General features: G+C 40.5%; 2 protein-coding genes across 2 annotated transcripts; both read right to left on the bottom strand.

Annotated features, from left to right (window-relative positions):
• Positions 1-205: 205 nt before the first annotated feature.
• LOC6569469 (glutathione S-transferase theta-1) lies at positions 206-1,475 on the bottom strand. Its single transcript, XM_032741314.1, has 4 exons — positions 1,382-1,475; positions 1,124-1,273; positions 623-1,045; positions 206-546 (listed from the first exon to the last, which is right to left on the bottom strand). The coding sequence occupies exons 2-4, from the start codon at positions 1,236-1,238 to the stop codon at positions 401-403; spliced, it is 684 nt and encodes a 227-aa protein (XP_032597205.1). The 5' UTR covers positions 1,239-1,273; positions 1,382-1,475; the 3' UTR covers positions 206-400.
• A 2,206-nt stretch (positions 1,476-3,681) lies between these two features.
• On the bottom strand, positions 3,682-15,258 carry LOC6569470 (small G protein signaling modulator 1). The gene is made up of 9 exons (XM_032741451.2): positions 15,179-15,258; positions 7,918-8,380; positions 7,637-7,856; positions 6,672-7,389; positions 6,296-6,595; positions 5,116-6,173; positions 4,455-4,759; positions 3,985-4,262; positions 3,682-3,921 (listed from the first exon to the last, which is right to left on the bottom strand). Exons 1-9 carry the CDS (start codon positions 15,195-15,197, stop codon positions 3,833-3,835), a joined length of 3,450 nt encoding a protein of 1,149 aa, XP_032597342.2. The 5' UTR covers positions 15,198-15,258; the 3' UTR covers positions 3,682-3,832.
• Positions 15,259-15,424: the final 166 nt, after the last annotated feature.

Genomic DNA, 15,424 nt, shown 5'->3' on the forward strand with positions numbered 1-15,424 from the left:
ATTTCTGAAAGTGTAATTTTTCTGCAATTATTATTCATCTTAAAAATATGCTATTAAAATTGTAATGCTCACCCTAAAAATGTATATATTTATAGCCCCCAATAATACACAATTTCCACTTATTATAATATGTTCGATTTGTTCAATATATTTTTTCGTATCTGTAGCGCATCTCTATTTTCTGCAACAAAAAATATCTTTATAATAAACTTACACAAATAAATTTATATATTTAAAAAATCTCATTAAATGCATCAAAAAGATTATTTAGTTACATATTTTATACATTTTTATATTAATAATACTTAATCTAAGACAACTAAACATGAAAGATAAAGATACAAGATTTTGTATATACATATAGGGTTACAGAATCTGTTCAAACATATATGGAATGCTCTTAAAGCTTGGCTTGTGGTCCCGTGCCTGATATCTTGTAAACTATATGGTGAGCAGCATCGTAATGGGGATTACAACTCTGTCGCACTCGCTTCAGCCAGGCGCGTATCTTGGGATACTTAATGCGCACATCATAATCGGCCATGCCTATTGCGGGAAAGGATGAAAGGTCGCACTGAGTTGGATAACAAGCGGAATAGTATTACTGGGTATTACTACTTACGCGTCTGTTCAATTTCACAGGCTGCAAATATGTCGGCGACAGTGAGCGTGGGTCCGGTAAGGAACTCTTTCTTGTTCAGCCACACCTCCTCGACAATGTCCAGATTACGCTCCATATGCATGCGCAGCGTCTCGATCTTTGCCTCGGACGGCGTACGTCCCGTCAGCAGCGGATCCAGCCAGATGGTGCGGAAATAGAGAGCACAAGTCACGCGAAGCGTGATATGATGCCATTCGAGGAACTCATCGACGCGCGCCTGTTCCACAAAATACTTGGGATACAAGTGCTCCGGAATCTTGCCCTTGGCGCTCAGGTAACGCAAGATGGCAATGCTCTCTCCCAGCTTATAGCCATTGTCATTGATGCAGGGCACACGCTGAAAGCGATTGATGTTCTGCTTAAACTCATCGGTCAGATGTTCGCCTGCCAAAGTGTAAAGTGCAAAGTCACAGGCATTATTATAAGATAACACAGAATAGATAAGGTGTATTGACCACCAACCGTTTCGGAGTGCCACAACACAATCCTCATACTGCATGCCACTCAGCCGAAAGATGATGAACAGCGACCGCGAGGGCTGCGACATCAGATCATAATAGAAGCGCAGCGAAGACATCGTTTTATTATTGCTAGTCCGATTTCTCTGCGTAACTGTGGAACAAGAATATGCGTAACATTAATTGTTTATAAACAAAACAAACGGAAAGCGATACTTAATCCAAATAGGCCGGTGCAAAGATCACTTCGCACTCTACGCACCTTTGACCAGAGAGAAAGAGACAGAGAGATGGAGTCCAAGAATGAACGTGCGACCAACTGTCGGAACAAGACCTACTCGCCTGAAGCACAGTTGGTTACTAAACCAAACCACCACACTCGACAACTATTCGCATATGCGAAAGCACAAAAGCTTAAGCTCTGTCAGCGCTTATGGAGTGAGCTTTGGCCTCCCACATTTTCTCTTTCTCTCTCTCCCTCTTCACTGCTGAAAAATAAAACTTTGCATGCCTTGTGCTCTTTATGAAAGCTTGTATTTCAAATGAAGCATTTCTCACACTCTTTTGAAAGTGCATTGTTGTTACTTTATATTAAATTACTACAACTCTTTTTTGCAAATGGTAGCAGAGTATATAAACCTTGATGTTTTTGGTACATATGTTTTCTTGCACTTCAAACTCATTTTACATTGATAAAACTGAACCGATGTTAAGCCATGAGAGAAAAAATGCTTCCTCTAAATCAATAATATATCTTAAATTGATGATTTCTTCGAATTGTCTGCCACAAGTCACAGTAACGTTGCAAGTTACCTAGAAGACTTCGAACTTCTATAGCCAGTTTGGTCATGGCTTGTCTTTTAATGTAATATGTATTTCCATATATTTCTATGTAACTTTAACTTTGAATAATCTTAGTAGTGTTTATCATAAGTTTCACTTACGTCGCGGATTATATGCTGGACCATCATCGTTGGAGAGACCAATTAAACTGGCTAATTGTAGCGACATGTTCTTCACTAGCTGAAAATTAAGAACTGCACAAATCGATTGTAGCTGCATTCTTTTATACGATTCATTGATCAGGCACAATACAAATACGAAATGAGAGTATCTCGCAGATAAACAAAGCGCATATGTTGTGCAGATATGGGGTGCCACCTCGAAAGATTATACGGTAAGTATTTACGGATTTTGCGTTGGCAACCGCACCGGCTTGTATTATGGATTGGCTTCTTGTTATCTTATGTGCCGGGACTGCGAATTGATTATTGATTATGGTTTAGATTTTAGGTTTTTTACAATTTCTTTGAATTATTCGCGCTCCCATTTTATTGAAGTGTATCGAGTATCTATGTCAAGTACCTGTGCACTGTATCTTAAGTAAGTCAAACTTGACTGATCATTTAGAATCGGTTGATGTATCGATAAATACTTTTGTTGATCTTGTTGTTGAGAACTCTTAACAATGCATTGATTGGCATACCACCCAACAATCAACGATAGATTAACCTTGGAACTGACTAAAGAACTGACTACATTCCACATTGCGATGTCGTTAAAAACGTTTCCGGTCGCCCAACTATATATGCAAAATAGATATACAACAATGGTGCACAATTAAATATTTTATAATTTTAGCCGAAATTTTTAAGATATAAATAATTAATATATTATACAAACTAAGGTATGTGTATGCGAAGCACAATCAAATTGTAAATTATTCTTCAAAATGCAAAATCGAAACAAAATAAGACCACAAAAACTATTAATTGGTTAATAATTGTTGACTTTACGTAATATTTGATAAAATAATTAATTACTCAATAATTCAATTGGTAATTACTGCATAATCTGCACGATTATGGTATCAATTCTAGCGCTTACTTTTAACTGATTGTTTATTGATTATTTTCATTTATTGATCGATAAGTTACGATTGGTACAGATCTTATTGAATTTTGCAGGCAATGGCTACAAATGCGATTGATTTTGATTATTTGTTTTACATACAGACATATATATATATATACATATATATATATATTTATATTTTTATATTTGTAAATGTATGTATGTATATGTATAGGGTTGTACATACATGTTGTATACATAATATATTTTGTATTTTTCACTTGATATATAATTTATTTTTTAAATAATTGCACTCTACTTGACTACAAACATTGAATAATTTATTGGTTTCATTTATAGTTACCAGCTCGGCAAAAAAAAAATTACACTTCTTTCTAATAATATTTACGATCTGAAGTCTGAAATGCTGATTTGTGTTAGAACAGTGTATCAGTTTCACTTTGTAGTCTTTTGCGTCATCGGCCCCTTCGCTCAATAGTTGGGGATATGGAGAGAACATCTACGAACATTTTCATAAAATATACATAATAACAGTCATAGTTACAGTTACAGTTACAGTTACAGTTAGAATTAAAGTTTTGGATTACATCTTAGTACATTGAAATGTATGTATAGATATATACACATAAATATGCATATATGATATATATATATATATATATATATATATATATAAATAAGGTATTTATGTTTCATTTTTTGTGCCTCTTGGGAGAATATGTGGCATTTACTTATCTTTTTTCTTTTCTTTTTTGGCAAAACATAGATAAAACAGCTACAACTTCTATTTAAACACTTTATATTCGTGATTCTGCTTATAAATTAAACGATTATTGACTTATTTGTTCTCAATGATCATCTGCAGCTGTAAAACCAAACTGCGAGCCAGCTGGAGCACAGCTTGGGCATTATGTCGTTCGGCCATTTCTGAAATCATAAAGATATATATTTATGGTGGATGGGGAGGTATTTATGGTGGGTTGCTATTACCATTGAAGAATTTGATGACATCCGTAAAGTCCATACTGTTGGACAGAATGATGTCGCGATAGGTTTCGAGCAGAGCCAGCGCCAGGAAGAGCACAAAATGACCGGAGGCAATGTGCTTGGCCGCCCAGATGACCTCCCAGGTGGCAAAGACATCGTCATAGATGAGCTCGCGCTTAAAGTCCAAGAGGAACCAGCGGTAACAGAAATAGAAGTGCGTATAATCGCCATTCGAGTCCATCAAGTCGTACATCTCCGAGTCGAGTATTTGAATGAGTGAGCTGTGAGCAATCAAATCGATTATGATTATGAATACACATTGATAGATCCATAAATAGACAGATAGATAGATAGATCCATAAATAGACAGATAGATAGGTAGATAGATAGACAGATAGATAGATAGATAGATAGATAGATAGATAGATAGATAGATAGATAGATAGGTAGATAGATAGATGAGTTCCACTCACCGCATATTGGCAAAATGCATGTCCATGGCACCACCGCTGGGAAAGTTCTCGATCATGCGCTCCATGAGCTTGCAGAAGCAGCTGTAGCTGAGCGACTCATCATCGAAGATGACCAGCAGCGGAGCGACCAGATCGCACATGCCCTGCATGTAGCCAACGTCCAGATGCTCCCACACATACGTGGATATCACATTGCGCAGCTTGTCCAGATTCTCGTTGGCAAAGTACCAATAGTTGCGATCGCAGCGCTGCACATCCTTCTCGATCCGATGCAGATTCAGGCCAAACTGCTCCAGCAGCTCGCTCTGTCGATTTGGTGAGGGAGTTTTAGAGTAATATCAGATTTATCATATGAAGAATGCTTTTCGTCTACAAAATATGTTATTCAATTCTACCAAATTATAATAAATAATATTTGAAACAACATTTCACTTTTTGATTCGAATCAAGGATAAAATCGATAAATATGAATTGGAAAGATGGATCAATGACAATATTTGATAGAATCTTGCCTCTGTACATATATATATATATATATATATATGTGCTTCTTATTCGGATGTGTGACAAAGTAAGAAAGGTAGATGAGCCCTTTCATTCTCATGTGCCTTAGCCCATCTCTTTCTGTTAGGGAATTTGTGGCATATTTAGAAATACTTACACTGTAGATGCCACCATTGGAGCTGGCTGGGGAGGCGCAGGCAGATTTTGGCTGCTGCAGCGCATCCAGATTGGGCGCATTGGCGCCGTTCTCCAGCTGTTCGGTCAGCGGTGGCATCTCGCTATTGGCACCAGACTTGGGACTGCGCTCCCAGTTGGCAATATCCACCGAAGCATTCGTAATGATGACAGCTGCCTGTTGCTGCTGTTGCTGTTGTTGCGCCGGCAATTTGGCAGCCTCCTCGTCGTCGGGCAGCTGTGCCTGCAGATCATCGGCGCTGAGAAATTCCGGACTGAGTACGCTGCCGGGTTGTGGTGCACCTCCGACTGTCTCATAGGAGGATGTGGTGGAAGTTGAGCAGCTTGTCTGTCTCTCTTTTTCCTGCACCTTGGCTGCATTTGCATCTATTTGTTTTGGCGGCTGGTGGTGCTTCTGCTCCAGCTCTGCGCGCTGCTCCTCCTCCTCAGCCTCCTCCTCATCTAAGTCGTCTAGGTTTTCGTCAACATGACCGGAATCAGTGCTAGTTTTCATTGCACGTGGAATGGGCTTTACGCTCAGATGCGAGGCACTAACAACCGATGCCTCCTGCTGCAGCAGCTGCTGCTGCTGCTGTCGCTGCTCATCGTCAAACTCTAGATCGCCCGGATCGGAAATATCCGATATGTCCTCAAACACCTCGTTCTCGAGCTCACCGCCAGCATCCAGGTCCGCAGCGCGAACCGTTCGCTCATTGCCACTGTTGCTACCCGAGCTTAGTTTGGCCACAGCCCGTGCCGTCTTCTCTTTCTCCCGCTGCTGCACAATGGCATCCACGGCCAGCCATTCGCTCATTGTGGTCTCGTAGTAGTGCTTGCATGTCTCGTCCTGTTTCTGTCGCTCCTCCCGTGTGGTGCCAAAGGCATAATGCCCCAACAAATATGGCCACACCTCTTTGCGCAACTCCGGTTGTATGCCACCAAAATAGATGAGACGATAGAACTCAACGGGATTCTGCAGCAGCCCATCCGCATGAAGCAGTTCCCAGCGCTCCTTAGTCAGCCCCTCCTCGTCTGCTTTCACTTTTGAATGGGAGAAGCAGAGCAGATTGCAATCATTAATATGTATTTATCATATATTTAATACTAATAATACTCTTTCAAAGATATTCCATCATTTACAATTCAATTTTTTAGAAACTTACTTTCCGGAGTTATGCGGCCGTGAACAAGTCCGGATAAGTGCGTACGCACAGTGGATAGATGGCGACAGTAGGCCAGCCAGCCGTAGAAGGCGCGCGAGATGATCTGGCGACGCATCGTGGAGCAGACCATCTCGATGCTGGTGTTCTGGCTCTGTTGCTGCAACAGAGGCGACTCCAGCGGATGCTGATCGATGGACAGGCTCTTGTTGGAGCAGTCGCTGCTGCCAGTGGTCGAGCAGCTACTCAATTGAGCACGCCTCGGAGTGCTACGGACAAAGTCGAGTATCGAATGTGTGGCAGCTGAAATATAAACATAATCACATCCATATAGAAGTAGATCGAAAGAAATCGGGCTATAATCTATTGGGAGTCCTACCAAACTCTTCGTGGCGACTCTTGCTGACAATGCGAAAGACATAATCGATTGGCGTTTCATCCACCGACTCCATGACGGAGGGCAGAATTCGACGGCGCATACTTTTGGGCCAGAGAAACATTTTACCAATGCCGCGTTGCGACCAGAGTGGCGGATCGAGCTGTCCATGTGGCAACAGACCCGTCTCCAGGCAGCTGAGAAACTGCTGCATATGCCCGCCCTCTGGGAAGTGTATGGGCGGACGCTGTACGCCATCCTGGCCAACGAGGATAACGATGCCACCGCTGTCCTCACCGCGACTCTGGTGACAATGCACATATACAATCTCGTCCACATTTATATTGAGCGCATATGCCCAGTAGGCCTCCTTATCGATTTCATCCTCTTCGGTATCGTTGTAGCCGTTCATTAGCTGATTGGGCGTCCACTTAATGGTCAAAGTTTGGATATGCTGATGCAGACTCAAATAGCCTGCCATCAGCTCTACTACATCCTTGGGCAACACGTGCACATTGTTCTTGCCATAGAGCAGTGTGGCCTTAGCATTCTGATGCAGTGACTCCACATAGTCCTTGGCCACAGAGCACGAGGACATCGATTTGAACGAACAGCTGCTGGCATCATCCGAGCTGGTGTTCAGACTACGCTTGAAGTTAATAATCGGTGGTCTCGAACAGGTGGACGAGGAACGACGACAGCTGATCCGATGACGTTGCACCTGAAAAAAATTAATGGTTTCTTAACTCAATTTAAACATGTAATCGCAATTAAATAAATAAGGCCTTAAGCCAACATGTCCATGTGCAGAAAGAACAACAGATTATCTGGAAAGGATTGTGAAAATGCTAAGGCAAAAATGTTTTGTTTTTCAAGTAACTAAAACCATGGCATATCTTAAGAATGATTTTCAAGGTGTAGATTTCTTTTTGCTATATATATGTAGCTGGGTTGCTCAGAAGGCTTACCAGCTCATCGGCATGCGGATCTGTCCAGTAGTGATCTGCAGTTTTGGCCCGTGTAAAGTCCAGGGCACAGGGGCCGACCAGCAGGGAGCTGAGTATGGAGCCATAATCGGGATCGGCCACCAGGGAGTCGCGATCATAATAGCTCTGAGCATTGGTCACCAGATACTCAATGATCTTGTTCAGACGCTTCTCAAACAGGGCCAAGCGTATCCAAAGATATCTGAAAGCAATGATGATATTACCACAATGGACAAAATGGACTAAGATGGGCTGCTCCTCACTTCATGGTTGCCAGCGACATGCTGGAGTTACTGGCGCTAACGGAGACTGATGAGGCCGTAACGGATGTGGAACCGGAAGCGGATGATGTTGTTGCGTTCGTGGTGGACATGGAGCTGTTGCTGCCCTTCTTGAGCATGGGCGGTCGATTGAAACTGTCGCTGCTCGAAGACGAACGCTTATTGGGATCGCTGGCCTCAATTGCCTGCACCATTTTGCTTATATGCTCCGCCTCGGCACATGTCTTGGCTATCTTGTGCAACAGTGCTGTCGTCGACGAGGTCTTGAACAGGCCGAGAGCACGTCGTCGTAATCCCTGGCTGAGGCAAGTCTCGACGGCGGCGCAGAGCGAAGTCACCGAGCTGCTCTCCTCGTGCACGTACTTCTTGGTGACCGCCTCCTCCATCAGTTGCTTAACCTCCTTCTTAACGCTGGCAATAAGCCGTTCCTTAAAGTCGGCGACATCTGTAAATGCCAGCGGGCAAACACACCGAAAAGTAAAAAAAAAAAAATGAAAATGAAAATGAAAATGAAAGAAAAGAGTCAACATTAACGTTCGGCTTCCAACGGTGCACGCTACGCGAATCTCATAAAAGCAAAACCCCCGCGGGGTCTTAAAACAAAATCACAGTAATGACGCCCGTTTGCTACACTACCAGCTCCTCTTTTCCCCCTTTTCCGCTCTCTCGACATGCCGCCATTACGCACTGAAAGTCAATATGCTCAACATGTGCCCCTCCGTCTTGTTGGCCATCTTCCACCTACCCCAACAAACCAAGGAAATTAAAACAGGCGCCCCGTGTGCCCAGTCGCTGACCAGGGTACAGCCTTACTTAACTTCAGCTACGAATGCTAATGGCATTTGCACTCAAAGTTCTTGATGGCCTCCGGCTACTTATAATTTAATTTTCATTAATTGTTTTCCACATCTTCCGCACCCCTCCTCCTCCTTTAGAAGGAAATTCAAGTGGAGCTGAGCAAAAAAATAAATATAAAATGACTATATGATTTCATACAATTATCTATCTAAGTAAATACATATATTTTTTATTACTTGAAGATCTCTGTTCATAATTGAATTTAAAATTGGAGGAGAGACTCACAGCGTTTTTTCATCGCCTTATAATCATTTCGTTGTAACTGTGAAACGAAGATAGCAGCTAAATCGGCTTAATCAAAAGAAAGCATCCTGCGGCAGGTGAAGCTGACTACTAATGCCAAGTCAAGATAAACAGCTGTAATTATATATATATATATTGCCATGTGCCATCTAGTTTTCGTGGCTTACTGCTTCAGATTGTGGCTTAAGATAAAAGGCTGTGTTTAATGAAAAGATTCCACGACTGGAAAATGAAATGTCTCTGAAATTCGAGCAGACAGCAAATGGGACAAATGTGCAAGTAAAGCTGTGATTATGGCAAGTCTTTAACTTAATCATCACAAGAAATGCGAAGCGCGCAACATGAAGCACACATTTGTTAAACATATTTACACATTCCCATATTTATGCAGGCAGGTTGCAAGAACGAAAGCACACACACTGTGCTTGTGCCAGACATCTGTGTGTGTGTGTGTGAAGACGCAGCTGTTGTTGCCGCCAGTTCAGCGGACACAGCCAGCAGGGTGCTGTGGCCATTATGTGCCGGTCTGGCGACAATACGCTGTCTGGCATGCATTAAACAGCGGGCAGGGAATGCGTAACGAGTGCAACTCGCTGCTGGATAGCTGGCTGGCGTCACTTGCTCCACCAAACACAATGGTGATTGGAGTGGGAAAAGTGGGTGGGGTGTGTGTGTGTGTATGTGTATGTGTATTGTGTATTGTGTATTATTTATTGTGGGCTGAACAATATAAGTTAACTGCTCTTTTATCATATGCACATTTGCCACAGTTTTCTATGGCTCGTAATTAGTATTTAAATGTGAGGTGTACATCAGCGGCGAGAAAAGTCAAGAAAAGACAAAGTTATACAGCCGCAGCAGAGGACAAAGTTTTAATAAACTCATTTTCAGTGAGATGTCAATAATAATATGCGTATAATATATGTACGGGTGTGTACATATTGAGATGGAGAGAGATGCTACTTTTTGCATTTGAAATATTTATATCTCGTATATATTTTGTATACATTTATTTTGTTATTTGTCCATTCTGCGAGCGAGATTGAGGAGAAAGATGAGGAGAGATAGATCATGCGTACTTTTGCTACTTTTTGCATTTTAAATATTTATTTTTCGTCTATATTTGTTGTGCCGTATGATTCTTTGGTTTGTTTGTCTATTTGCCTGCCTGTTTACGCATAAAATGAGTGTAAATAACACATAGATAATTGTCGGTTACTGCCAATGTCATGAGCACAAAACTTTTTGCAATGACATTGGCACGAGGACAAACAACGGTCCACGGTCCCTCAGCTGGTGTCGAGGGGTAGTCAGTGAGCCGTCTTCTATGTACAAGTTCGAATACCCATGGGCAACATGTGGCGTATGTGTAATGTTGGAAAACTTTGTGTTTAAGGCAAGTTTCTTAAAGTTACAATCTTGCACTGAACATGAGATGTCTGTGTATAAAAGCTACAGCTTTAATCAAAATTTATTTAATTCGAAATTTGAAATCTGCGCATTTCAATTGCAAACCGAGGCTAAATATCAATTTAACTAGCGGCCATTGTAAATTCATTAGGCCACAAAACCAACATGGCAAATTGATGACTTAAAGGGATTAGCATTGTATCAGCCCCTGCGGTAAGGATTTTACCTGGCACACGGTCACAAGCACGCCAAATTTGAAAATAAACCTGCATAAGTCTATTTTAGCTCTATTTTAATTTTATTATTTATTATTTTTATATTTTATTTTTTTGTTGTTGTGCATCAAGGGACCGGAAACTCGATTGGTTATGTATTTTGGGCTGCTGCTCGCTGTGGCCGCAAATGATTTGACCCTTGAATGTCATGACTCAGCACGAGTTCGCTGTGGATTTCGATACGGCTGCCAGGTGAACACATCAATTGCGTTGCTCTTAACAAAAATGACACCAATTGACGCTGACAGTCATTGTTTTAAGTTTTCACAATTACCTTTATAAAATACAAATATAGTTCTGATATAAATCAAATTATCTGCAAATCAATTACTCATTTTTGTGACCAATCCAAATCCTAATCACTGCGCGAATACAAAAAGTAAATAGTACACATACTGTATTTTTGCAGTGTATGCGTACACATAGACAGTGTAAACATATCTATATGGAGCATGTCTAGGTATAAAGTCCATGAATTTCTCGTTTAGCAAACGTGAATTGCAATATCTGTTTATTTGCCTCATGAGTTTTATTAAGCTGACAACTATTTTCATGGAATGAAGATAAACACTTAATTAGACACAAACAGGCACAGGCAGAGGCACAGGCAGAGACAGAGGCAGACGCACAAGCTGAGGCGCGAGCAGAGGCGCAAGCAGAGGCGCAAGCCCCGGCATAGAGACCCAAGGTTGTGAGCTAGATTTGGGTGCGTGTTCCAGCTCTTGGGATCACACAACAGATGTGTTATTTTTGCTATTTTTGTTGTTGTTGTTGTTGTTGTTATCGCTATTGTTCGTGACTTTGTTTCAGTTGTGCGTTGCTAAATGAGCTTCATCTACTATCAGCAACACTAACAAACAACCCTAACAACAACACGAGCAACAAAAATAATGGAGACAAAGCCCGCATGAAAATGTCCTAACAAAGACCCCACACACACACATACACACACACACACACACATACACACACACACACGCACACCACTACATGCGTTTACGAAATGCGAGTGTGTGCGTACATTAATTAGAGCCAAAAGTATGTGTGTGTGTGTGTATATTATATACACATGTATATAAATGTATTTGTACATATAGCATGAATGTATGTATATATGCTTCCATTTCATATATGTGTATATGTGTGCGGCACACAAACTGCATCACTCACGAAAAATGTTGCCTACATTTTTGGACATTTTTATGTATATATGTACATATTTTTTGGAAAATATCAGGGCGACACCTGTTTGTAGCGTAAGGTCAGCTTTTTGGAAATGTCAGCGAGTGAATTTAATTAAATTGCTGCTCATCCTTAACAGCAACAACAGCTGCCGGCGCATGTTTCCCAGAGTGCACTTGGGGCACTGATTTTCTGGCTCATTTCCATTTTCAACTAATTACAAATCCACTTCCTTGCTGTGTATGTGTGTGTGTGTGTGTGTGTGTGTGTGTGTGTGTGTGTGTGTCCCTGTGCCTTTGGATATGCGTGGGCAGGCTGCAATTCCAATTTAATTTCGCTTGATGCACAATCAGCTCTGGACATTTAGTTCAGCTGAAGTTCATAGGTCAAAGTGCAGGCTGCACTACAGCGAAAAAGTTTAAGTTGCAAGCACAAGTTTCAGAAAGCAATATATGTTGTATGTCTTCCAAAACTGACTTACACAACTTTTGCCAATTTGCAATATGATATGCCATCGGAATTGAATTTCTAAGAACTTGCCATTCTTAGTAGCTGCACCTGACGACAGTGTTCTTTCCATCAAATTCAAGTCATATCGGTAAACATCTTAAGGCGCCACTTAGAGGCAAGTTCTGGGCTAGCTGGGCTACTAAAGCGACTTACTTAATACTAAACGGTTAATGTATTGTCTTCAATATACGAAACCACATGCAAAAAATAACATACAACATTTCTTGCAGTATTTAATAAAAAAAGAACCAGTAAGAATGCTCACGTTGAGGAGGGAGGTCGACTGGGCAATACCCATTCAAATCAATCATCTATAAAATTTATAAAAATAAAATCAAGTCATATACATTCTCGAATGGAAAGATATGTACTTAACATTTATTTTGCTATCGAAAGGCGATTTATGTCAATATTCACGAAACTACGAAAGTTATCTGATCTGATTTCTCAAAATTTCATCTCTATCTCTTTCATCATAGTCTCTGAGATTGGCGTAATCATATTGGGGGGCACAACTTCATTAGCGGTTTTCAATGGGCTTAGGGTATACAAAAAAATAATGCATGAAAGAAAAAATCTGCGATTATTTAATAAAGAAATGCTTAGTTACACGATCAACTTTGAGCAATCATAATAGATTTAGTTAAATACCACAAGTATACATAGCAACATTAACAACTTTCTACAATCATAATCTAAATACCACAAAGAAATATAAATATGTAAAAAATATCTACTTATATATTTATGTGTGTATCTAGATATATATTACAGTTTTCTGTATAAAAAGAGAAAACAAATTTCATTTGAATCGTAATGAAATTTGATAGATAAAGCAATTGATTTTTTCTTTCTTGATTGAATTAGTTTATCACTTTTTTTTTGTAAAAAATTTGTATTTGCACCGCGTGATATCAGCCGCTTTTTCTATTGTTAACTTTGAGGTAGACGCTTTTTTTGTAAATTGTATCGAAATGTATTGTTGAGTATTTGATTATCAACCAGTCGAGCACTTAAGTGTTGTTCTGCTGCTTGTGCTGGAAGAAAACTGTCGACTGAGCAGTAGTATAGTAGTATTAATGATGGCCAGACGACAGTGGATTTTTGCAATTTCAAATGGCGGGCAGCATTTGAAATATCATCGGTGTCAAGAGTGGTGCTGACAGGACATGTGCCTCGGCAACGACACGCAAGAAAGAATTACGGGGACTGTCGTTAACGTTAAGACCTTACATATCTTGGAAGCTGGCTGTTTTATGGGCTGTTAGGCAAACACGCGCCACCAAACGTGCCTCGAACGCCTCTCGAGTGCTTTGCACTTGCCCCAAAAAGTATGCAATGTGTGTTCATGTGACAGACACTTGGTTCGGTGCTCTGTAAATGTCAACTGGTTGACTCCGTGCGTTCCCCTTCGATGTCATAAATACTAGATGATGTGTGGCGTATGTTGGGGTGAGAGAACGACATGTACTGATGAAATTATACAAGATATCTATGTATATATAACACATCTCTATATGATGCTATTTATGAAGTTTCTTCGACTGAGCATGATTCACGATTGCTTTTTCACTTCTTTTCTTTATTGTGCTTTGCGCAATTCCAGGAAATTTGCAATTCAGTAACTTACTTTCATGTGGGATGGGCTTGGCAGTTGATATTTGCTAAAAATAAATGTCACAATTACTAATACAACAAATGCCTGGCTGCACAATAAGCAATTAGCAATTAGCAATTAGCAATTAGTTGGGTTGCATTTGTATCCTGCTCATTAAGCTGGAGAACCCACAACGAACTTTGTGCATCTGAACTCAGCTGCTTAGCTCTGTTCACCTGCTGTGCGTTTCGCCGGCTTTGCTGCTGCTTTGTTATACGCTCCTTCATTACTTCAGTACAGAAACGCCCACGAGCTGAAGCTCAGCAGAAACATAAACAAACGCCCACTATTCACTTTGCAGTCTGGCTCAATACAACACAGGCGTGCTATTATTGCGAAATTATGCAGACTATTCGCATTTCATTCATAAAACGTTTACGCGCTCCACATTTATTCGCGCACTTAAACCATCTTAGTTTATACAGCTGTGAGCTGTGAGCTGTAAGCTGCACTCTGCCCACAAGTTGCAATCAGTACTTCGCTAGCAACTAGCGTAGGTCAAAGTTGACTTCCTTGCTTAATGCCTCTGATGACATTTATGATGCGTCACCTGTGCCTGTACCTGTGAGAGGACTCTGGTAACGATGAATTAAAACCAACCGCAAACTAATTACACATACGCCTGGTGAGCTGTCACCTTATAACGTATACAAATTTATCAGCTGAAACTGGGGGACACCATTAATTGAACCATTCAAAGGCAAACAGCCGAGTTTCAAACTCATATTCTGCTTACTATTGTAGCTGGACTAAGTCAACAAAGTGGCATATCTACTACAAAAAAGAATCTCAAATCAACTCGAATCTTGCATCTGAAATACGTTTTGATTATCGCCACTATTAGCGAGATGCTGCTGCCAGCTTAAAGCAATTTCAAAAATAAATTACATAGAGAAAATGTGTAGCAAATCTGCTCAGATTTGTGCACCTGCTGCTGATGCTGATGCTGCTGCTGCCACAATGGGTAAGCTCAACACACTCCACATAATTTCAAGGTGTTATACTACTAAACGCAACAAAACCACACAATATATATACGCTATGTATATACATATATATGTCTATGATTATGAGTATGTATATATATATATATATGGAGTTTAAGTACCTGTAGTTGTTAGCACCATTTTGTCAGCAACAAAGCTGTGAAGCTTTTAACTTTTACACACGCGCGCGTAAAAAAAAATAGATATATACATATATATATATATATATATGTATATGTATAGGTTTAAGTGTGTATATAGTATGTATTCTATGTAGTCTGTCTGGTTTTTGATTACTGTTGCTGTTGTTGTTGCTGTTGTCGTTGCCGTTGCTACTGTGCGGTTGCGGTTTCCGTTTTGGCTTACTT

Source organism: Drosophila grimshawi, unplaced genomic scaffold (assembly GCF_018153295.1).
Source record: "Drosophila grimshawi isolate 15287-2541.00 unplaced genomic scaffold, ASM1815329v1 contig_848, whole genome shotgun sequence".
Taxonomy (NCBI): domain Eukaryota; kingdom Metazoa; phylum Arthropoda; class Insecta; order Diptera; family Drosophilidae; genus Drosophila; species Drosophila grimshawi.